General features: G+C 38.0%; 1 protein-coding gene across 1 annotated transcript in view; it reads left to right on the forward strand.

Annotated features, from left to right (window-relative positions):
- Positions 1–26162, forward strand: part of ITFG1 (integrin alpha FG-GAP repeat containing 1) — a 187414-nt gene that overhangs the window by 40468 nt on the left and 120784 nt on the right. Inside the window, exons 7-8 of the mRNA XM_030581828.1 lie at positions 15118–15179; positions 22862–22946. Of these exons, the coding sequence (XP_030437688.1) occupies positions 15118–15179; positions 22862–22946 (147 nt within the window). The remainder of the gene's footprint in view (positions 1–15117; positions 15180–22861; positions 22947–26162) is intronic.

The raw sequence follows: 26162 nt of genomic DNA on the forward strand, positions 1-26162 counted from the left end.
CCAGCTGCAGTTCCCAGAAGGGGCATTTGTGAGAGGTAGGTGCCATGCCATTACACTGTCTAAGTAAACATCTGGCCAAATTAGATGCCTCTGAAAAATAGCAGGTTGCACATGCTCAGTAGAGACTTCTTAGATTTTTGCAGCTAAATTCCCAGAAAATTTCATCCACACTGAGCATGCTCCAGCAGGATTTCTCTGTACTGTTGTGAGCATGCTCTGTTTGGGCACCTGAACTGAGAGCAGGGAGACTCTTATCTTCTTTCCTCTCAAACCACCCCACCCACCTGTTGCTGGGCTCAGCAGTGATGCAGGAGGCAGATGCCTGATTTGAATGTACAGAGGGCAAGAGCTCAGCAAGTTGGGGAAATAGATTGGGAAAAGAAGCAAGGGTTTGGAGGGGACTGGGACTGGAGGTTGCTGAGGGAAAAGAGGGAAATTGGAACTTTGAGGGGAGACTGAAATTGTCTGCACATGGAGTCAGTAGATGGAAGTTGGGGAGGGACTGACTGGATGTGAAGCCAGAGAGTGGGAGAGACCAAGCCTGAGAACCAGTGGGGTGGTCATAAGGAGAGAAAGGTAAGATGAGAAGCTAAGGTATGGGGTAAGAGCTGGAACAGGCTGAGCAAAGAGACTATACAGGAGTGGATAATGACACTGCACAAGTTCATAGGTGAGGGAACTAGGGGTGTGGAAAGTGCTGCAGCATCCCCAGTTTTTGTGTAGGGTCTTGCCTTCTATGCCTCGCTCAGGGTCCCGGCATTCTGCTCCTGGCCCTGCATTTGGGCCCTGGCTTCAGGACCTGCCCCCGGGCTTTGTTCCTGCCCCGCACACAGGGTCCCAGCTGCTTCTGGACCCACAGTTGGACCCGCGCCTGGGAGCTCAGCTTCTGGCTGCCGCCAGCCCTGAACCAGGGGCTTTGCTCTAGCCCCGCACATGGGGTACCAGCCTTGGACCCTTATCCCTGCCCACGTCTCTCCTCTTCCCTCCCCCCTGCCCGGCCATGGCCCTGCTTCTGGCCCCAGCTCTGGGGGTTGGGGGGAGCATGGACAGGAGTAAGGGGGAGTGAGGTAAAAAAAATTTGGGGTGGGGACCGCTGGCTTTCAGCACCTCGTCCCCCCCCCCCCCCTGTAAAAAATGTTCCAGCGCCACTGCTCAAGTAGTCTGGGGAGGGAGATTGGGACAGGAAGCCAGTGGGGAACAGGGAGAGTGGATCAAGAGGTGGACAACTTAAAGCCAGGAATAGGCAGAGAGAGAAATTGTATTAGGAGGCAGAACTGGAAATGGCTAGGCATTGACACTGCTGGGAGAGGGGGTAGACTGTGATTGGGATAGGGAGTTCAGATGTGAGAATAGGAGTTGCTGGGCAAGGAGACGGTTATCCCATTTTACAAATGTGAAGTGAGAGACAGAGATTAATGTCAGAAGTAACCACTAATTTTGGGTCCCCGATTTGAGACAGCAAGCACCTTCAACTTTATATAGCACCTTCAACTTTATATGGTCACAGCATAGACTCTATTGTGCTTATCACTTTTGCAAATGGTACCGCAGTACTTCAGATTGGACATGGAGAAAACAAGGAAAACAGTTTACATGAATTGCCTTGCCTAATGTAATAACTCTGTGGCAGAAACAGGGTTAAATCTAATTCTCTAGAGCAGCCTTAGTCTGCCTTAACCAGTCCTCTGCCTCATTCACTACACACCTTACAATTTGTGCAACAAATGAAGCAAGAGTCCTACAGAAGTAGTCTCCATTACACAACCCTGATTCATCCCCAGGTCAGATTCATTCTGGACACTGAATGACTCCAATGTCCTATGAAAAAGTTAGTATGTGGTCATATAATTAAAGACTCTATCATAATACATTTGTCTCCTGGGGCTGGATTAAGGTTGCACAGACAGCCTTTTGGCATTTCTGAACTTTTGAGTGCTAGACTTTGAAATCTTACTTAGTAACATTTTTAACATAGTACTGTGAATGCAATTCTAAGATAACTATAATCAAAAGGGAAAATACCTGAATAAACAGGAATTTTGATGGTAGTTGACATTCTAGCTCCACTGTACCTGTTGGCTCTAGAACATTAAGTCATTGATACCCACGTCCATTTTGTCTGATCACAGCCTTCAGCCCTTATCAGTTTTTTTTCCTACAGACACATTTTTTGTAAAACTAAAACATTGTCCTTCAAATATCCTAAAACTATCCTGTGCAATGTTGTCTACAAAACATTTGACAATGGGTAGGCAATTATTGTGCTGAGCCTACTGGTTATTACATTAATCATGATAGCTTCACAGTTACATTGTCTTCTTCCCCTCTCCACTTCACTATATTTCTTTCTAATCCACCTATTGTGTCTCATCAAACATTAAAGTTGGAAGTTTTTTGGGGTAGGGACTGTCTTTATTACTAGTGTGTAAAGTGCCAACCACAGTGGGCCGCAGATCCTAGATACAGGTGTTGATATACTTCCACAGCATGAATAGTAAATGATTAAATAGCCCATTGAAACCAAGAAATTAACCTACTTATATATATCTGTATTCGGGTAATGTCTAAATTAAATGAATCAAATTTGCGCATTTACAAGCCATGCAGAAAGACCTCTGCAAAATACATGTATACATCATTCAGAAGAAAACAAATGTACCTGAAATAAATAATGCTCATTCTAAAACACATCTAATCAGTCCAAACCCTAATTTAAAAATCTATTTCAGGCTATGAAATTTCACTTTTTTGCCATTTATAACAGTTTTGAGGATTGAAAGGCAAATAGTGTTCTAAACTAAGACATATGCTGCAGATACAATGGAAGGAAGACATGTATGTACCCATTTAAGAGAAAAGTTCTCTACGCAGATAGAAGATTGCTATTTGAGGAATTGCAGAGGGAAGCTGGAAAAGGATTTACTTCCTCTCTGCAGAGCACTTAATTACTGACCATGACAAATCCTGCTGCTTTGTACAGGTAGTGGGAATTGTCCAACGGGAAGCACCCTTCCAAGTGTCAGTGTACATTATCTGAAAGTGACATTGGATCTTACATTAATATGTTGTAAGTGAGACAGTTGAAAGGAGTAATAAGATCTGATGGGAAGCATGTGGGATTCTGAACTATCTTTAGTTGTGTTAAACTTTGCATAATTCTAGTATTCCAGCAGATGAAAGTATGTTAATTTATACTATATGTGTAGTAAATTCAAAAGATTATGCATGCATTGAATATGTGCATGTACATGCAAATTGAAATTTCCAGTAATGTTACATTTGTTACTCTTAACTTGCTACAAGTATACTAGTAACATGTTCCCCTCTTGCTGTACTATAGATTGTATGTGATTAAAATTATGAACCCTTTCTGTCTTCATTTTCAGGGCATTTAACTATCTAGTCATTCATGTGTTGCTAACAACCAATTATTTGGGATTTATTCCTCTAGTGTAAGAGTTTCACGCTTACAATCAAAAGTAGATCTAATTTTTTACTTATTAGAATGACGTATCAGTAAATGTGAACCAGACTGAGAATGTATGTGCCCGTAAATAAAAATCCAATTTAGGTCTTCACTTTTAATGAAGAAATAGATTAAGTTATTACCATATGACCCAGAAGTTTGAACTTTCGGTGATTTTAATTTACCTCTAATTATGGACCCTACACAACACTCAGACAAACAGTTGAAAAGAGCACCACAAGTACACAATTTAACAAAAGCTCTGCGCAGGTCACTCTGAGAGACCCTGTATTTTACAAGAGAAACATGTATTTAATTTTTAAGATTTCTGCTGCCATGAAGTTAAAACCCACTCACAAACATGACAGAGCTGTGTTCTAGAGTCTGTTTCAATTTTGAACAATACAAAATAACCTTTCTAGCTCTTATCGCTGGGGCAAAACCTCCTAAATGTGAACTAAATATAATTCATTGCAATACTGTCTTCGTCCACCTTCAGTTGGGCAGCTTGAAATGGTATTTTGGAGAAGTATGAACTGTTCCCGATATCTCATTGAGGGTGTTAACTCTGAAGCTTAATTATCATATTTAGATGTCACCCTTTAACTCTTTCATGGCTGATCATTTTAGAAGACACTTCTAGCTAAAATATGCGTAGCCACTGTTTGAGAGAGTGGGAGCTGTTCTGGAAGAGGGTAGTTGGGTGTATCTGTGAATTGACTGCTGCTGTTAAAGACTGGCTGATTTTTAAATGAAGCTGCCACAAGAGTACAACAGAAAAAAAAACATCTTGCCAGGGAATTTAGGTACAGCTTGACACAGAAGGTTTGTCTAGACTACTCTACGATGTGGACTATGGGGATGTGAATTTTAGAGTACATCCAAGTGTTCACTCTTAACTGCCCTGCGTGGATGCTCCTAGTTCCAATTAAAAGGTACCAAGTTCACATTAACATAGTCCTCGTGAACTAGGTAACTTTTAGCTGATGCTAGCAGTGTCCACAGAGCAGTTAGAGCACAACACTTTGGTGTGCTCTGCAGTTCACACCCACATAGTCTGCCCTGCAGCTCAGTAGACATAGCCAGAGTATCAGGGGCCTTGACCATATTATAGGTTGTAAGTGGTAGCTTGCAAAGTAGTTTTAACATCTTGAAAGCCAGCAAATTCAAATATCTTTTAATGCTATTTATTGAAGTTTTATTCAGTTGAATATTGTGCTTTAATACAACATTTAATGTAAACCAGGCAGTTACTGTATTCAGGTGTTTTAATTTACTTAAGTAACTGACTGGTGAAGATTAGTGAAAATTGTGGTGATCTTTGTGCAACTTGTATCTATTAACTTGAAGCTAATATTAAAATGCTCAGCCATTTTTAAGATTAAATTTAAGTGACTAGTTTATAAAAATTCCCGTGCTGCTTCCTACAAGATTATGGATGTTAACTTCAGTGTTCTGGCAGAACTCGTTGGCTGCATTTAGACTGAAGATTTTTGGAAATTCTCACACCATTGTTACCAGTGGTGAGAGCGAAAATACTGGCAGCTAGCCTATTGGCTGGCTGCCAGTATTTTCACCACTGTGCGATGTAACCCTACTTAAATTGAAAAACCAGGCCTTCTTTTTGTAAAAGTGAGGCTCCTGAGTAAAAACACTCAAGACCACATTCTTCTGTTGGCAGTGACTACCACAACCTTATTCTGAAAAATGTATTGATTGGTTTGTTTAAAATGCCAGTGTTCAGTCCTATACTTGTTACCTTTTTGTTCATGCTTTGTTCCCAACCTTTTGAATTTAATTTTTTCCGTCAGTTTTGTGGTTATCTATTGATTACTGCTTATTAAACCAATAATATAAAAGTAAAACATAGGCTTCACCATTTACCACCTCCTTTAAATGTGTTTGAGTGGTAAGCCTCCTTTTCAGAGTGTAATGCTTTCCTTAATTCCAGCCATTAGATTAGGATGTGGAAAACATATATTACAGCAAATGCGCCTGCATCTGGCTTGAGATTATTTTCAGAGTATCAAGGATTTCATTTCTACGTTGTATACTAGTTGAATGTCATTTCTGTACAATTCAGACAGTTAATATACATGAGCTTTCATTTGTTGATTATCCAATCTTAGACTATAAATATCCCCACCATGCCTACTGCCATCAAACCCATCAGCATTTGAATAGAGTATCTTAACCAGTGCAAAATACTTAATTTTCTGTGCTTTTCAGAATAAAAGACACACATTCAAATGCTAGTGTTTTAGCAAAACTGCCAACATAAGATACAGTGAGGCACCCTTAAAAACTTGTTAGCTGATAGTGAATTAGTGTTTTGGATTTGTAGTATGCTAGGTATTTCAGAATAGGTGTGAAGTTTAGTTGACACTACAAATAATTTCAAACATGACCTCTACAGTTTAAATCTAAGGATGCATGTACAAGTCTGAATAACATATACTAATTTAGTAGCTCTTCAAAATTCAAATGTTAGCTGTTCATTGTGATGTCTGTCCACTCCTTTTTCCCTCCATCAGGCATCATCAACACTATTAGAGAACTTAATGGTTCCCGAAAATTTTATTAAATCATACATGTCTTAGCCTTCCCCTTCAGTCATAAGTTTCTGTACCTAAAGAAGAACCAGAAGCATGCAAGATTTCTGTGCAATAATCAGAGTCCTGGAGAGAGAGAACCTTCTGGCCCTGCTACTACTTTTAAGGGCATGTCTACATGTACAGCTGCTGAAGCGCATTTGGTGAAGACACTCTCTGCCTACAGGAAAGAGCCCTCCTACCGGCATAATAAAGTACCTTATAAGCGTCAGAAGCTGTCCCGCCGACATAGCGCTGTCCACACTGGCACTTATATGTATAACTTGTGTTGCTCAGGGGGGTGGTTTATTCAAACACCTGAGCGAAGCGAATTCTGCCGACCTAAACTCTGGTGTAGCCCAGGGCTGCCCAGAGGATTCTGGGGGCCTGAGTTCTTCCGCAGCGAGGGGCCCCCGCTTCAGCGGTAATTCTGCGATGAGGGGCCCTTCTATTCTGGGACCTGCTGCCGAAGTGCCCCAAAGACCCGCGTCAGGGATCCCTGACGCCCAAGTACAGCTGGGTCTTCAGTGGTAATTCGGTGGCGAGGGGGCCCCCCACCACAGGTCTTTGGCGGCGGGTCCTGGAACAGAAGGGCCCCCCGCTACTGAATTACCGCCGAAGACCCGGCTGCACTTCGACGGGTCCCACTTCGGCGGTAATTCTCCGGCAGGGGGTCCTTCCACCCCGGAGCGGAAGGACCCCCCCACAGGCGAAGACTGGGAGTGGAAGAAGCTCTGGGGGCCCGGGCCCTGCAAGAGTTTTCTGGGCCCCCCAGAGCGAGTGAAGGACCCCGCTCCAGGGGCCCGAAAAACTCTCTTGTGGGCCCCTGTGGGACCTGGGGCAAATTGCCCCTCTTGCCCCTCCCTCTGGGCAGCCTTGGTGTAGCCATGGCCTTAAAATACCGGGGTCAGAGAGAGAGGAAATGGATGAAAGCTGTGTAGCCAGTTGGGATTGTTGATGCTGTACTGAATGGAAAGCCTTTGTCACCATCTCCTAGTCCAGGTCACATCTGGAGCATCCTCACTACAGGTGGTCTAAAGATGACTATTTGAACTGATGGCATCGTTTTGCTTAGCAGGCTCTTTTTGTTTTATCTGAAAACAGAGAAACAGCTGCAACTCTGAGCACATTAAAATTGGTTTATCTAAATTAGCATTCTAAGTGATCATCTTCTGTTGAATTCTCATGTTTCAGACAGTGAAATTTCATTGTTGGGGTTTGCACGGACAGTGTAAGGGAGATTAATTGCTTTGCACTGCTGTAGTTCCTTTTCACTTGCTTTAGACCTTCAGGTTGTGTTTTAGTTCATTGAGAGTGCACAAAAATCAGCAGAATTGCATTCCCTAGCATTGTAAAACACTGGTCTGTGGACTGAATCCAACTCATTTGATGCATTTGTGTGGGGCCTATGTGGTAAATTTGGGATTTTAAGAAAAATTGTAGCCTTCATGTTTGCAGAGAGGACTTTCCACAAGTAAACTGTGTGTAAACCAATGCCATGTTTGCATACAGCCTAAAACAATGATTCAGGTTTGAAATTCTTGGTCTTGGATAAGCTGAGAAAACTTTGCTTTGAATTTAACGTAGTTTAAGTTAGGAACCAGTTGCATTTTATCTTTATATTTCTTGTAATCATTTCTAACTTTTATGCGTCATTTCTTGTACTCACTAAAAAATCTCTTTGTAGTTAATAAATTTGTTGTATTATTTTATCTAATCCAGTGTGTTTAAAATGAAGTGTCGGGGAAACTCAATTTGGGGCAACAAGATGTACTCATTATTTCTGTTGATGAAATGGGGGGCTTTTTTTAAACTTGTTCTGTCTCGGAGAGGAATGGGAAATAAAGGACATACGTTTCTGGGGGAAAACCTAAAACTGGGAGTCACTTGGGCTCACACTGCAGTATAATGAAGGATGATAGGAGCCAAGGTGTGGCTGGTAGCAGCAGAGACAGAGACATACCCCTCTACCCCGATATAACGCTGTCCTTGGGAGCCAAAAAATCTTACCGTGTTATAGGTGAAACCACATTCTGTTGAACTTGCTTTGATCTGCTGGAGTGCGCAGCCCTGCCCCCCTGGAACGCTGCTTTACCGCATTATATCCAAATTCATGTTATATCGGGCCGTGTTACATCGGGGTAGCAGTGTAGCTGGAGTGACTTGCATGCTGTACCCTGTTTTTGAGCAGTCCAGACTGGAGGCTACAGCAGCAAGCCATTTTAAAGAGCACCCTAGATTAGAGGGCGGGGTGACAGAGCTACCTCTTAGTCTGGATTGTACCCTGGCATGTCACACACTTTCACTGCTCATTTTATCAGTAAAAGGGCTTGAGTGGGAAACTGAAAGTTACTATATGCAGGGAAAGGCAGAGATAATGAAGTCTCAAAGACCAAGAAGAAGGAGAAAATAAGGAAAGGAGGGTGTGGAAGAAAAGGTAGAAGGAATGCTGGCCCTAAGGGCAAGGGTGTTTTTTTGTGTTTTTTTTTGCTGAATGATACTGTATTGATTGGTAAGGTGCTGAATAAATCAAAGTTATTTAGGTACTACACAGGCCATATGCTATTCATGATCTCTGTGCAAACCATATAGGCACGCATGACTTGCATTTGTAATTTAGGCTGTCACCTTTGAAAACTTGGCCGAAAGTTTTTTGAAACTTCCAAAATGGAAGACCAGCCTTCCCAGTATACTGTAGTAGCTGAAAAAATACTTTATAATGTACTCACCTCCACACTTTCATTTAACATACAATTCAGACAATTTAAACGATTATCTTTGCATTAGCTTTTTGTAGTTTGTCTCAAATTTAATCCCGGATTTATTTCTCCCACACACCAGATAGCTTAATAATAAAAACAAAACACACATTTCAGCTAACTGACATCGTAGCCATTGTATTCTCTTTCTATTTTTTTCAGTAGTTAATTCATTTTAGAGGTATTTTTTATGCTGGCCCTATCATCATGAATTTTATATGAAATACTTCTTTATTTTTAATTTGCCACCTAGTGTTACAGTAGTTCCCAGTAGCAGTAATATACATCTCTGTTCCCATTATGAAATTATAATTCGAATAGTGTATAACATGACTAATTTAATCTGCATCAGGATGAAACTTTTTATAAGTCTTTATTTTATTTATATTAGAAAAAACCACTTCACATATTTCCATTCACTACAAGCAATTAGAAAATATTAAAGTACAAGACATGCACTCTAAATTACAGATATTAGAGAAAATAATACAAACTAACATGGGAGTAAACTGATGTTCAAACCCACTCTAATGCAAAATAATCTTAAAAACGAGGATGAGCCATGTGTGACGTTAGCTGGTGCATGTATTGTGAAACTCATACCAGTAGTGAGACAAGCTATAGTATTATATAGCAATTCTCAAGGCAGACAGAAAGGATTGATCCCATCTGAAGTAGGCAGGCCTTCCATTAACTTCACTGGATGAGAGACTCCGCAGGATGAAAAGAACCATGCCTAAAAATATTGATTTAATTGGTTTAATGTATTTTCTAATTAGAGGAAAAAAATAACTTGGTATATGGTGCAACTCCAAAACAAGAAGTTATTTTTAACAAAAGAGAATTACATTCAGTTAGTCCTTTAAGTATTATTTAATGGCTAGGGCTTTTAACTTTCTTATAGTAGATAATATGCCTACACTTCCTTTGCAGGTTTTACCGGCAGACTTGCATCATATATATTAATGTATAGCTTCAATCCTGTAAACCTCATTTCACCAAGATTACTATAGGCAAGAGTCATCTCTCTTTTGATGGATTACATTATAAAACATTTTAATTATTCCAGCAATCTGAAGGCAAACTTTTAGCCAGGACAATTCATTACATTTTAAATGATGGTATTTATGTGAAAAAGAGGGCTTACAGGTATTGACAGGGACCAAAATTAGTGGCAAGCAGCTGCATGGGGAAACTTGCTTCACTGTTTTCTCCATATATCTCATGACTGGCATTTTGCTTTTCCAGACTTTATCCTCACCTTATCGAAAACTTAGTCATTCCAAATTGCATGTTATGCTTGTAATAAGATTAGGTTGAGGCCTCCAAAATATTTTTTTGCAAATTTCCAGAAGTAAAATCTAATGTACTGATGCACCCTGCCGCTATAGGTGCTGGAACTAGGTGTACAGTAGCACCTCCCACTTTGAAGTGGTCTCCATCATTTATAGGTTTTGCAGTTTGGTTCAAAGGCTCTCCGCACCCCCACTATACAAATTGTTCCAGCATCCCTGCCTGCCACCCATCTTTGTTTGGTTTGTCTTGGGTTAATGGCATGAAAATATAGAAATGGAGGGGAAGGCTGTTTTTGTTTAAAAAATTATTTCTTAATAGGATGATTTGAGCTGTGTGGTGTGTAGTCCAATTTTAACTCCTATTCATAGGAGTTAACGAAGAATAGACTATATTATGGACTGTCTTTTAAAATAGCTGTCATCAGGATTGCAACAGTTATTAATTCATAACTTGAAAATATGTCTTGTTTATGAACTCATAACTGCGTATAGTGGAATGATTTATTTGAGAAAAGGACTGTTATTAAAAAAAGGCATACACAGATACTTATTCAAAAAGCTTCAAAGAGAAGAGATTAAATTAGCTATTTACAGTATATGTTAATTCTTAGTAGCTTTAATTTCTTGGAATTTTGGTAAACACACTTCATCCATATTAACTTAGTCGACTTTAGGGAGAAAGAGAGAAACTATTTGGCTTATGCCGCTGTACAGCAGCATATTCTCATATTAGAGGGGAGGAATCCCAAGAAGTTAAATCATGAGATTACCAAAGGCACCTGATTTTGACTTGTGCTTAAAAATCGCACAACTATTTCATTACCTATGTAAAAGAGTTCTATAATTATGTTAAAATTTTGTCAGTCTATTATGATAAAAACAAACCTTAGTCCAAGAACTTCCAGAACTAAGAACTTCGTAACAGATTCAGAATAATTCACTATGCGTAGCCTTTGAATCTGGCTTTTCTACACTAAAAACACAACAGTGTTTTGTAAATAGATTGACACAATCATCTGACCCATTTACAACGAAATGAAAGTTCAGCCTCATAACAGTCTGTGAGCCATGTGAGTGCATTGGCAGTTATCCCATTTTGGCTAAGTAGGGCATAGTTTATGGAAAACAGGCACATGCAATGCATCACCAGCAGTAATGGGATAACATTGTCAAAGATGCCCTACTGCACTGAGAGCTGGTGGGAAGGAGGACTGGTTAATCAGTTACACTTAAGAAGTCTTGTATGCACTGTGCAAAATCGTACCAAACAGGTTATGTGAAGACTGATATATAGTGCCAGTGTGACTGGAGGCCAGCTATGGTCACTCAGTTAGGGTGAACTGCAAAGAATGGGGCAGCCAAACCCCAAAAAGCTGACGGATATTCCAATACTTAGATTTACCAACCCAGCATAAAACAGCTTCTTTATTACTTTACTGGTTACTGAGAAGTCCAAACAACACAGTTCCCTTAAGGTGATCCAGCCTCAGGCCTACATCCAGGTACCCATGTCAAATATGATGAAAATTTCTGTCAATCAAGTTTCATCATATAAAGAAAAAGTTCTACCAATCCCAAAGGATTAGACACATTACCTCCCACATTATTGAATATTTCAGATCTTACCCAAATACACACTACAGCCAATTCTTATTAACTAAACTAAAATTTATTAAAACAAAAGAGAGAATATGGTTAAAAGATCAATATACATACAGACATGAGTTCAGTCCATTGAGGTTCAGTTCATAGGTCACAATCCAATGTCCAAATATCATATTCAGGGCATACCAGCATAACTGGGACCTCAATCGTGCGACTCAAACTTCCCCCGATGAAGCCTAAGCAGATCTGAGATGACAGAAGCAGGACCGAAGGGTCTTTTTATACAGTGTCCTAGTATCCACTTGACCACACAGTTCTGGTTAAACAATAGGCTTTTGATATAACCTTTTGCTTTCTAACACCACCAATAATTAGTTACACAAATTAACATAGGGTAATTTATCCATTAGGCAGTCTATTACAAACTTCAAAGAGACATATAAACGACATTATTTTACTCAAGATTCATCCAAATGTTAATATTCCCTTTTGATCTCTGAATCAATAGTTACAGTGACAGACAGGAACTCTCTGTTAACTGGTAGCATCTAAGATACACACAATTAGTATTACTTCTAACAATATAGGTTTGCATTTCAAAGTACTAGCCTAATTAGGGCCATTCATGCTAAATATCATTTGCATACCTTTTTAACATGACTTTAAAGATGAGCTTTGGGTCATTCAGCCTGCAAGCTGTTTAACCCTTTCTAGCCATGCGTCACAGCCAGCCAAGGTCTCTGCTAAAGAAGAAACTGTTGTTAGCTGCCATTATTACTCACCAAGTATTCTACATGTGGTATGGAGACACACAGAATGTTCAGAGCAAGGGTTCTCAAACTAGGGGTCGGGACCTCTCAGGGGGTCACGAGGGCATTACATGGGGGGTCATGAGCTGTCACCCTCCACCCCAAATCCCGCTTGCCTGAAGCATTTATAATGGTGTTAAATATATTAAACAGTGTGTTTAATTTATTGGGGGGGTCGCACTCAGAGGCTTGTGATGTGAAAGGGGTCGCTAGTAAAAAAAAGTTTGAGCTCTACTGGTTTAGAGCCAACCATGACAACTACTGTTTGCAAATGTGCTTAAACATTTTATTGTGGAGAACGTTTTGTGTGTTTTGAATGTTAAAATTGCTCTTACTTTTGAGAATCCCTAAGTCTTTCATTGACTTTTCAGTGGGAGTTTGATTGGGCCCCATATGTATGGCCCTATCAAATTCACAGTCCATTTTGGTCAATTTAATGGTCACCAGTTTTTAAAAATTGTAAAATTCATTATTTCAGATCTTTAGATCTGAAATTTCACAGTGTTATAATTGAAGGAGTCCTGACCCAAAAAAGAGTTGTGAAGGGATTGCAGTGTTATTGTAGCGGGGTTGCAATATAGCTATCCTTAACTTCTGTGCTGTTGCTGGTGACAGTGCTGCTGCCAGCAGAGCTGGGCAGCCAGAGAGCAGCAGCTGCTGAGCCCAGCTCTGAAGGTAGAGCCTCTGCCAGCAGCAGCACAGAAGTAAGGATGGCAATACCATGACCTCCCTAAAATAACCTTGTAAACCCCCCCCCACACACACACACCCTCTTTTGTGTTAGGACACCCAGTTTGTGAAATGCTGGTCTCCCCTGTGAAATCTGTGCAGTGTAGGGTGAAAGCACACAAATGACTAGATTTCATGAGGGAAGACCAAATTTCACGGTCCGTGACTCATTTTTCATGGCCATGAATTTCATGCCCCTACCCATATGCAATGCAACTGCCAGGTTCAGCAGAAGTGAAGAAAAAATGTTTTTTGTTTTTTGTTTTTGTTTTTTTTTAACTAATCACTAGATTATTCGCATGGCTATAATAAGTGATCATCCTTGCCTTTGTGGCTAGGTTTTTTATTTTTTAAGATATTTATCAAATCCTGTTCAGTGACTACATATAAATCCATAATTTTCCACAGACAAAAAGTTAAACGTTGCCAAGTTGAAATTGTTTTCTAAGTTATAGTAAGTAAATTTAAAAAAAGAGAAAAAGAGTCCTTGTGACACATCATATTTTTATGCATCAGTCTTGATTATTTCAATTTAAAATGCATATGGATTAATACAGCTTTAAAATTCAAATAAGGCAAATTATCATTTTAAGGCCTTCCATTTATATGCACTGAGTAAAATTGTCGCTATGGTATCATTATACAAACTAACATAATAAATGAAGTCACTAGAATGGCTTAGGGGCTAGAGTGCATCTTGGTTTAACTGGGATGTTTAATTAGGTTGTCATCTTTGCTGGTATTTTTAAATATTTTTAAAGCTCTAATTGTAAAGAACCATTGATTATTAAAAGTTAACCATAGACTATCTTTTTGTGAGTCACATTTTCAGAAGGTCGTCCATTCATAAGTCTTAAATGCTTGATAGACATTTTTAAGGGTCTAGAAAGATAGAGTAAAATGTTGTAGTTTTCAGGGTTTTTTTTTAAAAAGGGATTCTTTAATAGAAAAGGACACTTATCCTTAATGTCGCTTTTAAATTTTCATATAACATATTCCATCTGCTTCTTCAGGATGATATCAGGGAAAGGCATTAATTTAACACTTTGAGGGTTCTTACTATTTACAAAGGAACAACTCTATTCTACCCTGAATAGTGACAACACTTGAGCACAGTCATGGAGCTCCTTTACATAAGTAGTGAAATAGTTTTGCCATTTTAAATTTAAAATAGTAAATGGAAGAAGGAAAAACTAACAAAATGGGCCATCAGATTGCTGAGAGGTGATTGTGTTTAAAAAGGTTGTCGTCATTCTTTCCCCCACTTTCCCTTCCCCCCTCCGTCCTCCCATTTTCTTTCTCTGGAAATCTTCCCAAAATTCTTCCAATCAAAAATATAGATTCTTCTGTAAGCAGTAATGTTCTGATGAAATTTTTTTTGACTAATCACTGGAGAGCTAAATTTGGTGCCAGAGAAGCTAGAAAAACATTATGATGTTTAGCAAATCATAAAGATTCTGTGTGATGTTTTCTTCAGTTTTCAGACTTATTTAGCTCTTTTCCCTAACTAATCTCTTGTAATAGCTAGCTCTCTTTAACTCGTCACTTATATGCACGTGGTTTTCTAGCGCTTATATGTGTACATCTTTTTTATTTTTGTTTTTGTTTAGGTATGTGTATACATGCACAGGCATTAGTATACCAAAAGTATGTATTTCCACACAGTTGTACTTGTACAAGTAAAGGCCCAGGGCTGAAAAGAAGCTCTTTTTTTTTTTTTTCATAGTTTTGATCCGTTTGTTTATACATTCGAAAACCACTGGACTACTAAATAAACTAATTTACATCTATTATATGCAGGGTTAAAAGCATGTGTATAATCAAATATTAAGTTTTCTAATTGTATTATGTTTGTCTTTTCAGATCTGTTCCTTACTACATTATCAAGTTCCCAAAAAATTCAGTTTGAAACATGGGTAAATAAGGTAAGGAATAAAATACAGCAAACATCTTATGCTAAAATGTATAGCTTTAAGAAATACAAAACAAGGAGGTAGCTGATACTGATTTCAAGAATAAACAGAGCTGACATTAAGAGATCATAGCTGCACTATTGTATTCCAAATGCTGAATATTGCTGGAGGAGATGATGATGCAGCTCAGCATCAGTTCCTCTGCAGGATTTTAGCATGACTGCCAATTAAACCAATCAGTCTGCCCTAATGCACATCTTAACAGGGCTCCTGTGGTTGTGTCAGCTGTCGTAAGAGGTTACTGTCATTTAATCTGTCAGCATGATGGTTTATGAAGAAAAAGATTTTCAAAGAAGTAATTTTTCCTTGTTGCCTTCAGTCTTAGATATTTTTAGTTTGATTTAAATGTGGCTAAAAAGATTTCAGGGCTTTTGTGCGTGAGATATTTAGATAACACACTTTTTCCTATGGAACTTGTATCTAATTATAGATAGGAAACTCCCAAGTAGATATCACAGCACAACTCTGAGTATTATGAAAAAAGGAAAAACAAACAAAAGATATTAATCTTTTTCAGCAGGAAGACCATTTTTTGATTATCTGCTTTCAAGATGTTTCTATATAATTAAAAGCTATGATTCAATTCAAATTGGCTTGTAACAGTTAATAAAAAGCCATTAGGTAGTATGAGATAAAAATGAAAGGTTTGAATAGGCAATCTTTAAGTAAAATATAATTGGATAATGTCATTACCATTGCTTTGTGCACAAAATGGCATGGAGATCTTTTGGAAATACTACTCACTTCAGGCATTTTCCTGGGTGTGGAGGGAGTGGAACATTTAGAAAAAATCAATTGAGAATCAATTTGGTAAAGACAGACACTTCTAGAATGATGTGACAATATCTAACATAGAAATATTGGAGTGTGAGGTTTTTGGGTGTGGACAGCAGGGTTAAGGATATGATGATGCTATAGTACAGCTTTGAGGCATGGAGGTGTCTTAAGTTGTTTTGGTAGCTTTAAATTTTATGCCTTTCATTCATGTTTAAATAATAAAATAGCTGCAGTACAGTGCCCTTCAGCCTTGACTCAGGCTCTGACCCTACAGTTAAGACTTGGAATAGTGCCACCATAGACCTCTTATGCCAGGAAGGCCCCTTGTACAGAGTACTCTTGGGGGCTGTTTCTAGCTCCTTTACTCTGTCAGAATATTATTAAAGGGTATTAGTATAAATGATGATCTAGATTCAGGATTATTATTGAGTTAAGACTAAAATCGTATCTTCCCATACAACAACATGTGCTGTAGCCATGCTATCAAATCAAGCAGAGATCACCTTTTATAGTTTATACTGTAAATTAAGGCTGTAATAGAAGCTGAGTAAGAAATCTATTAAAATCTTAAGTACAATATATATTACACTGAACTTCCTTACAATGCCTTTTTTATAGATGCCTTGCTTAACATGTGCATTAGTGTGGGTGGGGAGATTAATTCACCATCACTTAAATTTATTGTGTAGTAAATTTTTAGCACAGCTTAGCATCAAAATTATGAGAATAAAGACACGCACCTTTTTCATCTAACCATAATTACCTTTACTTTATGTTGAAGAGCGGTAAAATGGAGAGACTTCCAATGGTCAATCAAGACTGTATATTTAACATTACTTAATAGTACTTGCAATTAGTTTTTCCTAAAATACCAATAATATAAAGAAACAATATGTGCCCCTTTAAGTCTTTAATGAAAAGTATAAAAGTATGGTTTTATGCATTCCAAGCATATTTGAATGCAGCTTTTGGTATAGAATGCATGTATTCTGTGTACACTGTTAGCTGATGAGTGAACCTCCTTATCTGCAGAAAAGACACAGTTGGCACATGAAAGGGCGCACGGGATCACATGCCCCCTCAGGTTTATACATTCCATTTAGCAACAGCTTTGAGAGGTTTTTAAATTGTGGGGCCACCGTCTTAGGGGAGTACAGATGAACAGTTGGAGGTAGGGATGGTGATACCAGGTGGCTCAGGGCAGCCCAGCAGGGCTTGGGAAGGAAACGCCACCTCCACTTCTGACTCACTTCAGCAAGCCACTCAGCCTGTCTGGGTTGGAGAAGGGGGTGCAATCCAAGATTGTAACTCAAAGCAGGGGCTCAGCTCAAAAAGTTTGAAATTGGCCACTCCACCCCCCGAATGAACGTTCCTCCATGCCCCACAATTTGAAAACATCTATACTAAATAAAATGTGTTGTCCGCCATTACAGGATTTTTCCTCACGTACCCCCTGATAAGAGCTTGCATACCCCTAAGGGTATGCATACCCCAGTTTGAAAACCACTTTGATAAAATATTGATGCCAGAGCTGTATCAGGGATATTGTTTCCCACCACCACTGCAAATTCCTATCACTATAGCATTAGGAAAATGTTCTGAAATTAAACACAGGTACTGTGACATTTTGGAGAAAACCCAGACTTGTAAAGAGTTCTGTTACTACCTGCCCTATAACTTTATGGTCTGTGGCGCTGTGCAGCTGTGATTGAAATCCCTGACACAGCCTAGTTCCTGTTTTCAAGGTGACACCAATAACCCTTCCAGTCCCGAGTCTCTCCAAATCAGTCTTCCTGAGTTTTCAAACTATTCCTCTCTGGTGGGGCACCCCCCCAGAGGTGTGAAACCAGTCCCACTGTTACCAGTTTGCTTTGGCATACACACTCCACACAGTTTACACATCAGATCTGCTTGGGATAAAAACAAACAAAAAGTTTAATAGAAAAACCACAGATTTAAAGATGAAAGTGTAAGGGAAAGGAAACATATGCAGGTTACACAGAAAATAAGCATAGACACAACTTCAGGCTTTACACTTCCATGTATTAGAAAAGGGATTTTATCTTCTAAGTTATCTGTTTTCTGGCTGGACAATTGATGGGCACTTGAAGTTGGTTTGGAAGGTGTCCCTCCTTGACTGACTGCTCCCCACCCTTCCTTGCTATGAACATTGAGCACAGTTTCTGTATGCATAAATTCATAACCATGATGTGTATACATCTCTTATAATGACTATCAAGTTCAGAACATTACAAGCTTTCAGAAAATATTTTACTAAATAGATTTGTGTAGTACAATGACATTGTGTACTATCAGTTGCTTTTAACTGTATATTTTGGGCGTTTAAGCCTTCTGTTCCCCTTCCAGGGTGTCTGGACTTCTTTGTGCCTTCAACCAGTAAATATTTGCCATTGTGGGTGGAAAAACAAATGTCAGCTATAGAAATCTGGCAGACAAGAATAAAAGAATTAAGAAAAATACAGTGATTCACTGCATGTATTAAATTAGCTGCACTATTTCAGGAAAGATGGATGAAGTACAATTAATTAAGGCTTTGTCTACACTGCCACTTTACAGCGCTGAAACTTTCTCACTCAAGGGTGTGAAAAAACACCGCTCTGAGCAATGCAAGTGTCAGTGCTGTAAAGTGGCAGTGTAAACAGTGCACCGATTCCGAGCGCTGGTAGCTACTCCTCTCATGGGGTGCGGCTTTTTACAGCGCTGGGAGAGCTTGCTGCCGCAACTGCATAGCCATGTTAAAGTGCTGCTGCGGCAGTGCTTTAATGTTGGTAGTGAAGACATACCCTACTTAAAAAAGTAAAATAAAAAGTCACTGTAACTTATAATACATAGATTTACTGTAGCCTATAACTTGTGCAGACATATCTGCTTTATTCCTTTATTTTATGTCTGGTATCTGTTTTAATATTTTGATAGTGATTTTCTTCAACAAACCCGATCATCGTTAATAAAAATCTTAAATTCAAAGTATATCAAAACAAATAGGTTGGTGCAAATTGCTTTCCAAATTAGTGAGCTAAGCTGTATAACAATACTGTAAGGTAGGTATTAGCTCTGTTTTATAAGAGGGACAAATAGAAGCAGAGATCAGTTATAACTTGACCATGATATCAGAGTAGTGGGATAATGTGCTCTACAGGAGTGTGATTTTTAAAGCACAGTAATGTGTTGCACATTAATTGGTCTGTGTAGAGTCTGGTGGTGTGGTTTATCGTAGTGCTGCTTGAAACAGTACTATGTTAAAGTACACTAAGGAAGCTTTGTATGGACCAGCAGGCTCTACACTCACCAATTAATGTGCAAAGATTATTGCACTTTAGAAATCACATCCTCAAAGAGTGAACTACCCCATTGTGTAGACAAGCCATTTTGAGAGCTATAATTCCATATCAGTGTTCTGGTGACGGTACAAACCATTTGAGCTTTGCCCTCATGTTTTATAGTGTCACCAGACTTCTGAGGTGGCTTTATATACTCATAATTCAGTTTGCTAACTCTACATACAAAGCTATGTAACATAATTAATATTTTTATAAGCAAACTTCCATACTTTAATGGAATTGTCCAGTCCAGTAAAAGATTGGTTCTGACTTATTTGTATTGTGGATCAGTTCTGTTTTAGTTATGGATTTTAGAAGGCTACAGACTACAAAGTTTTAGACAAGAAAAATGTTATTTACATGTTACCTACAGAAAAAGGAACCATCTTCCCCCCCCCCCCCTGAAAACCAGCATCCACTGTTGAATGGCTAGTGGAATAAAATCCATAATATCTTCTTTTAAATACTACAGTCTTTAGTTGGAATAAACAATTGCATGTCATTGATATGGTTCAAAAGTGAGAATATTTTACATGTAATTAAAACTCCAGTAAATAAATATTTGTAGTTAAATTATTATCACATATATTGATTGGCTTCTGTTCTAGATGTTGGGAAGAATTGGGGATAATGATTTATAATTATAAGAAAAATATAAATAATTTAAAATATGTTTTCATTAGTGCAGTCCATGCATATGTATGTAGACATTTCTTTCAAAACTTTACTGGATAAAATATAACTTTTGGCTTACTGAAAACCTAGATTCAATAACTCAAATCTTCATCTTTGAGCAGAATTAGAGTAATCGAGAAACATAAATTTTACTGTTTCAGAACTAAGTATTTTCTTCCTTTTAATCTGAAATACATTTCTGTCTCTGTCATCAAGGGATCAAAGGTGACATAAGAATTCAGTGTTTGGAAGCCCTTATTTCATGTTCTCAATGCAAATGGCTGCAATCGAACTACCACATAAATAAAAACCACATGCAGCATTTATAGAGGTCTCAAATGTAAAATCTAAATTTACTCAAATCAGTCAAGAAAAATAATTTGGATATTGGATCCTTCAGAGACTTTAAGACATAATACATCTTTCTGAATAAAGATAACAATTGTTCAGAATCGAAACTTTCTCTTCTTTTGCTCTACCACAAAATGCTTTAGAGGTATTGGCCTCTATTCTTCTTTTCTGGTCACTTGACGTAGGGCTTAGTCCTCTTTACTGCAATGAGATAACTAGCATCTGTAGGGATTACAGAGTCAGCTCTGCTGTCAGATAATTCTACTGGAGCTGTTCATGGATAACAATATGAGCTTAACAGTTCTGGGGAAATCACTCTGTTTTTGCATCCATATTGATTAATTTGTCCTCTGAGCCATTATCAGTTACAGATTATACTCCAAGAAAAAAATTAGCTATAATCAGATGTCAAGGGAAAACTATCCCAAAGAAACCTCATCTAGGGAGCTAAGTCTCTAAATCTAAACAGCGTATGAGTAAGAAAAATATGGACAATCTTCAAAATACAAATAATCGGAGAAGTAACGAGAGATCTGACTCAGTTTTAATCCCTCCTGTAAAACTAGTTCTATGGATATACCTTTCAAACAGATAACCTGTTATTAAAAGGGAGATCAGTCAGATAAATTGTCTGAGTGTAATAAAAATCAACCTAAAATAGTAAGTGGTAGGGCTTTTTATATGCTTCTTAAAATACCATAAAAATATTTTAAATCTCACAGAAGTCCACATGCCATCAATCAGGGACAGAGGAATTGATGCCTTGAGATAGATCGGTCAGTCAGCAGCAGCTTGTGTGTAGGGAATGGGTCCAGGAGGTACCAAGGACCTGACATCAGCTCCAGGGGAAAGAGTGGAAGTGTGTTCTTGGGTGACAACAGGAGATTTGAGGGGCTGATTGGACGAGGTTGGAGGGAGGAAGAAGAGGACAAAAAACTTTGGAGTATGTCTTACGATAGCTCTCCAACAGATGTTTGGATGAAGTGCTTGAATTAAAGGAGATGTATGAACATTACCATATTAATTTGATTCAGTGCCAGCCACTGCAATGGAGGGGTACACTAGTGAAGAAAATGTAGGATAGTGGCTAGTACTTATACCACTATAGTGTTATTTTTCAATATGAATTCATAAGATGCATCTATTTACATATTCTGAGGTCTCATTTCAGCTTTGTTAGTTTCCATCATAAATTTATGTAAATATTTTTAGAGTTTACAGTTTAACATAAATGAGTTCTGCACTGAAACTGCATATATAGCACCAGGGCCAGCACTACCATTTTTGCCACCCCAAGCAAAAAAAAAAGAAAAAGAAAGCCACTTGGAGTGCCGCCCAAACTGCTGAAGTGCAAAAAAAAAAAAAAAAAAAAAAAAGGCTGCTTAGACTGTGCTGCCCCAAGAATGGACGCAATGCCGCCCCTTAGCGTGTGCTGCCCCAGGCACGTGATTTCTCTGCTGATGTAACAGGTGCTTTTGTTGTTATATAACACTGAAGAAATTGTAACATGAGAATAATGTATAAAGTGTGGGTTAAGTATGAAACACTCCCTGGGGTTTTTTAGTAGTACCTTTTTTTTAATTTATTTATTAATAGAACAAAAATACACAGGAGGATAAAACACAAAACACAAAATTACAACTGAGAAAACTCTGAATCAATAGGAGGAACTCTTAATTTTATTATTCCTAGATTTCCAAAATATATATGTCAGATTTGATTAAATGTTAAATATTTCATGATGTTTTTGCAGTTGTTTTCTGAGATGTCACACCTGTTACATTTTGACTCAAGATATTAATTAATATATTGCATTTTACAGGTTTCAGGTACTCAAGTGAGCATGACTTCCAGTAAAGTGATTGGAGCACTGGGCCTCAGATCTTTTTTTATTTAATTAAAAATGTACCATTTTTTGTTCAACAGCTGGGGCCTGACCCTGCACTACACCTAGTGTCCTCCACTCCTGTTATTTCAGCGGGACTGGAAAGAGGCTCTGCACTTGGCAGTATCAGGTTTTAATTCATAATATTGCATGTTGTTGAAACAAGCCCTGCTCAGCACTAGTATAATCAGAATAATCTGGAAGCTAATTTCTATATTAATAGAGTAATTTCATAAATTGTAAATCTTACTTCATTACATTGCTTTAAATATTTAGACATCTTTATCCTATGATTATGCCAATGAACTAACTAAATCTTTTCCTACAAACATATTCAAATGTGCATACTCTTACTCATTCATGGAGTCTTGTTGACTTCTGTGAGATTCTGTGCAGGACTAAGGGTCTGCACATCAGATTTGTTTGGCAGCTTAGGCTCCAGTATTCCAAACAGTGTAAGTTTTCCCAGTTAAGACAGTTTTTCACCTATTAATCCTTTTTTTAAAAGCTATTTTTAGTCTTTAGTTTACACTTCAAATTTTCATTGGTTTGTTTGCAGTTCATTAGTGTAATTTTGTATGGTGTATGTTTATTGTATTTGATAGGATGGAAATTTCTCCAATGCCACAGATACAAAGCAAAAACCTGAAGACACGATGGTTGTTGGACAATCAGTGTTTGCAGATTTTGGTGAGATTCCTCTTTTTTTCCCCTTCCCTAAGCTATCTGACACTTGCATATTTATTTTTATTATTAATTAGTTATATTTTTCTAGATTATTTTTTTTAATGTTTTTTAATGTTAAGTTTTTGTCCAGCAGATTGCAGTGGTTCCTTTGCAGGCATCATAGTCATGTAAATACATACTACATCAGTGGTTCCAAAATTTTAATAACCTGCAACCCCTTTCACAAAAATGTCATCAGTTTTTTATCAGTGATTCAGGTAATGCACATATTAAATAGGATAAACACACAATTTATTCTCCGGAACTAGATGATTTCTTTAGATAGTCCTTTGTCCCACAGCGGTAACTAGTAGTTTTATGGGCCTGATTCTGCTAACACTACTGCACATTAGTGGATCTACTTGTGATGGTTAGCTTTACCCTCATTAATGAGTATTTGCAGGATTGAGCCCTTATTTAGATGTTGTGACATGGTTCCTCTGATGTGTGGTACAGCAATTTTTGCCTTAAATATAGTGATGCTCTTGAGGGATTAAGAAGAGAGCCAGTATTAGAGGCAGACAATTCGTCTTGTTTTATGCTGATACTTAAAAAATGCTCAAGATTTTTAGCACAGTTTAGTTTGACCTTTAAAGATCACCTCTCCTGGGTGACTGAATTTTGCTGGTCTGTGGTATGGCTGCTGAATACAGGTTTCATGTGTAGTATAACAGAGTAAAGTAGAAGTTCAATGATATGTAGAGGTTATGCTAAGAATTTTTATTTAATGTATTGTGCAAAAGTCATTAAAAATTAAAGTTTTAATTAAAATTTAGGCCATCTACAAACATTTGCCTATTGTGTGCCGTTTGAAAGAGAGAACAGAACCTCAAAATATTCCAAAATGCTTTTTATCCATGTTTTCACGGTTTTGTATTGCCCTGATGGACATGGCTGTTAATCATTCCAAAAAGCAGATGCTTTTGATTGATGCTCTGTATATTAATATGCACAAAGTATATGTCAGCTTTCTTTTGAAAGATGTAAATCCTAAGGAGCAATCTGCAATAGGATTTTTTCTTACCATGTGTTGTAGCAAACAGAAGTGTCTTAATATGGCCAAAGGATGTATCATAATTTTAGAAACTTTGTCATATTTGATGGACATTTAAATTAACTTAGATCCTAGGATATCTGGGATCTTGAACATTCTTAAATTATTCTGATTTTGTGAGCATATTTTATAGGAAATATAATAAATATGTTTATCTAACTTGTTGAGTGAAGAATCAAAATTTAGATGTTAGATATTAAACCGCAGTGTAAATGCAGAATTTGGTTCTAATTACTATCAAAAAGTTTTGTAGATTTTCATATTCCTTTTGTTGTAGAGACAAACTGAAAAGTTACTTTTCACATACTGTAGTCCCAGAGAAGGCTCAGGGATAGCTTCAGCTTCTGATAATTTGAACATGATTATGAAACAACACAACATGTTGTATTGTTTTAGGCTCTTTTGATATAGCTAGGTTTAGAGGATAAAAAGTGAGAAGTTTCTTGCTTGGTTTTATAAAAGAAATAAAATACTTTCAATCCTTTTTGATCTGAGAGAGACAGCTAAAGGTTCCTTGGACATTTTTTTTTCTCTGAAAAGATTATACCAGTGAAGTTGCAGTGTAGAGCGTCTGAAAGCAAACTGACTTTCAGAAGTGTGTGTTCTGTTGTTTTTCCTCTGGAAACTAAAACAGAACTCTTAAAAGCATAATTATTTTTTCTTCTCTTTGATCTTTCTGTGGCTAATCTAAATCAATATCTTAGTAAATTAAAAGTTGAGTACATAAAATGACTGAAAGATAACAAAGTAGAAAAACCTGACCAGAAGGATCTGATTTACAACAGTCCTTAATATATGACTTTAACCACTGGAGAGACATTCCAAAATATGTGAAAACTGAGCATCTCAAACTATTGATTCAAAGAGACAGTGGTATTTCTATATGGTATTTAATCAAATACAGAAGTATGGCATTAAATAAACATTGCTTGTAGATGAACTAACCAAAGTAAGGAAATATAAAGGCTAAGGTGAACAGAAAACTGTTTAATACAAAATAGTAGTTGATCAGGATATGCAGGTGAATGAGACACAAACTTGGGGATGGATATTAAAGCAGAGACCACAACTTATTAATTAATTTTAATTGGAATATCAGTGGGAGTGAGTGCAGCCTCCTTGTCTCCCCTCCCATCAATACCAGACACCTTAATGGAGTCCAGCATGGGTTTAAATGGCCTTTTTCCATATAACCAATAAATCAGGGTTGACATCCTTCAACCTAACTCACTGGACTCAGACCACCTCTGAGTTCTCTTGTCCCACAATGGAGAATGAGAGTACATCAATCTGCAAAGACTTAAGGTCTACCCTTCTCCTTACCAGCCGTTAGGAACACCAGCCATATCCTATGTCTTCATTCATGTTTACTCCAGGAGTTGGCCTTTTCAGACTTATATCCTCATTGGACATTGGCTGCAAGATGAGATGAATTAAGACATTCCCATTTTAATTCCCAACATTACATTTCTATTCTATTTCTTAAATCTAAACGTGGGCTACTAGGGTGTCAGAGAAAGCTCTCCTTCCTCCCCCGAAATGTATTCTAAGGCAGGAAGAGAAATTCAGTGAGGGAAAGGCTGCAGTGTGATTGAATATAAATACTCCCCACCATCCCCCCATCAGGGCCCCAAGTGAGGACCTTTCTCCTACTGATCTGGTCAAACTTCCTCACGCCCCCATTGAGATGGTGGGCAGAGGGGCATTGTTCCCCCTCCATATGTTGGGAATTTTCTTTGCACTTTACATTGCTAGAATTCATGTATTCTCCAGAAAGCTGCATATACAGTACGCACAGAGCTTTCTGAACTCATATCTTTGCCAGCTGGAAACAAAAAATTCTTTTTTTTAAAAATATATATTAACCTGTAAGTTTAAGGCCTCTCAGTCAGTTAATGATTTTAGACATTTAAACACTTTTTTTCTAAAATTTGTTTAGAAAAGCACTTGAGGCTAAAACTCCAACCTTAACCTTTATCTTTGTGCAAGAGATTTCCATATTCTAGCAAACTTTACGCTGCCAATACGTTGGCACAGCCTTTGAAGGGAAGGCTATAACCTAAAACTTAATTCTAAACTTCTCATGTTTTTGTTTGGGATTAAGTGCTTTTTTTGTCTAACATTTA

This window comes from Gopherus evgoodei, chromosome 12 (genome assembly GCF_007399415.2).
Source record: "Gopherus evgoodei ecotype Sinaloan lineage chromosome 12, rGopEvg1_v1.p, whole genome shotgun sequence".
Classification (NCBI taxonomy): Eukaryota; Metazoa; Chordata; order Testudines; family Testudinidae; genus Gopherus; species Gopherus evgoodei.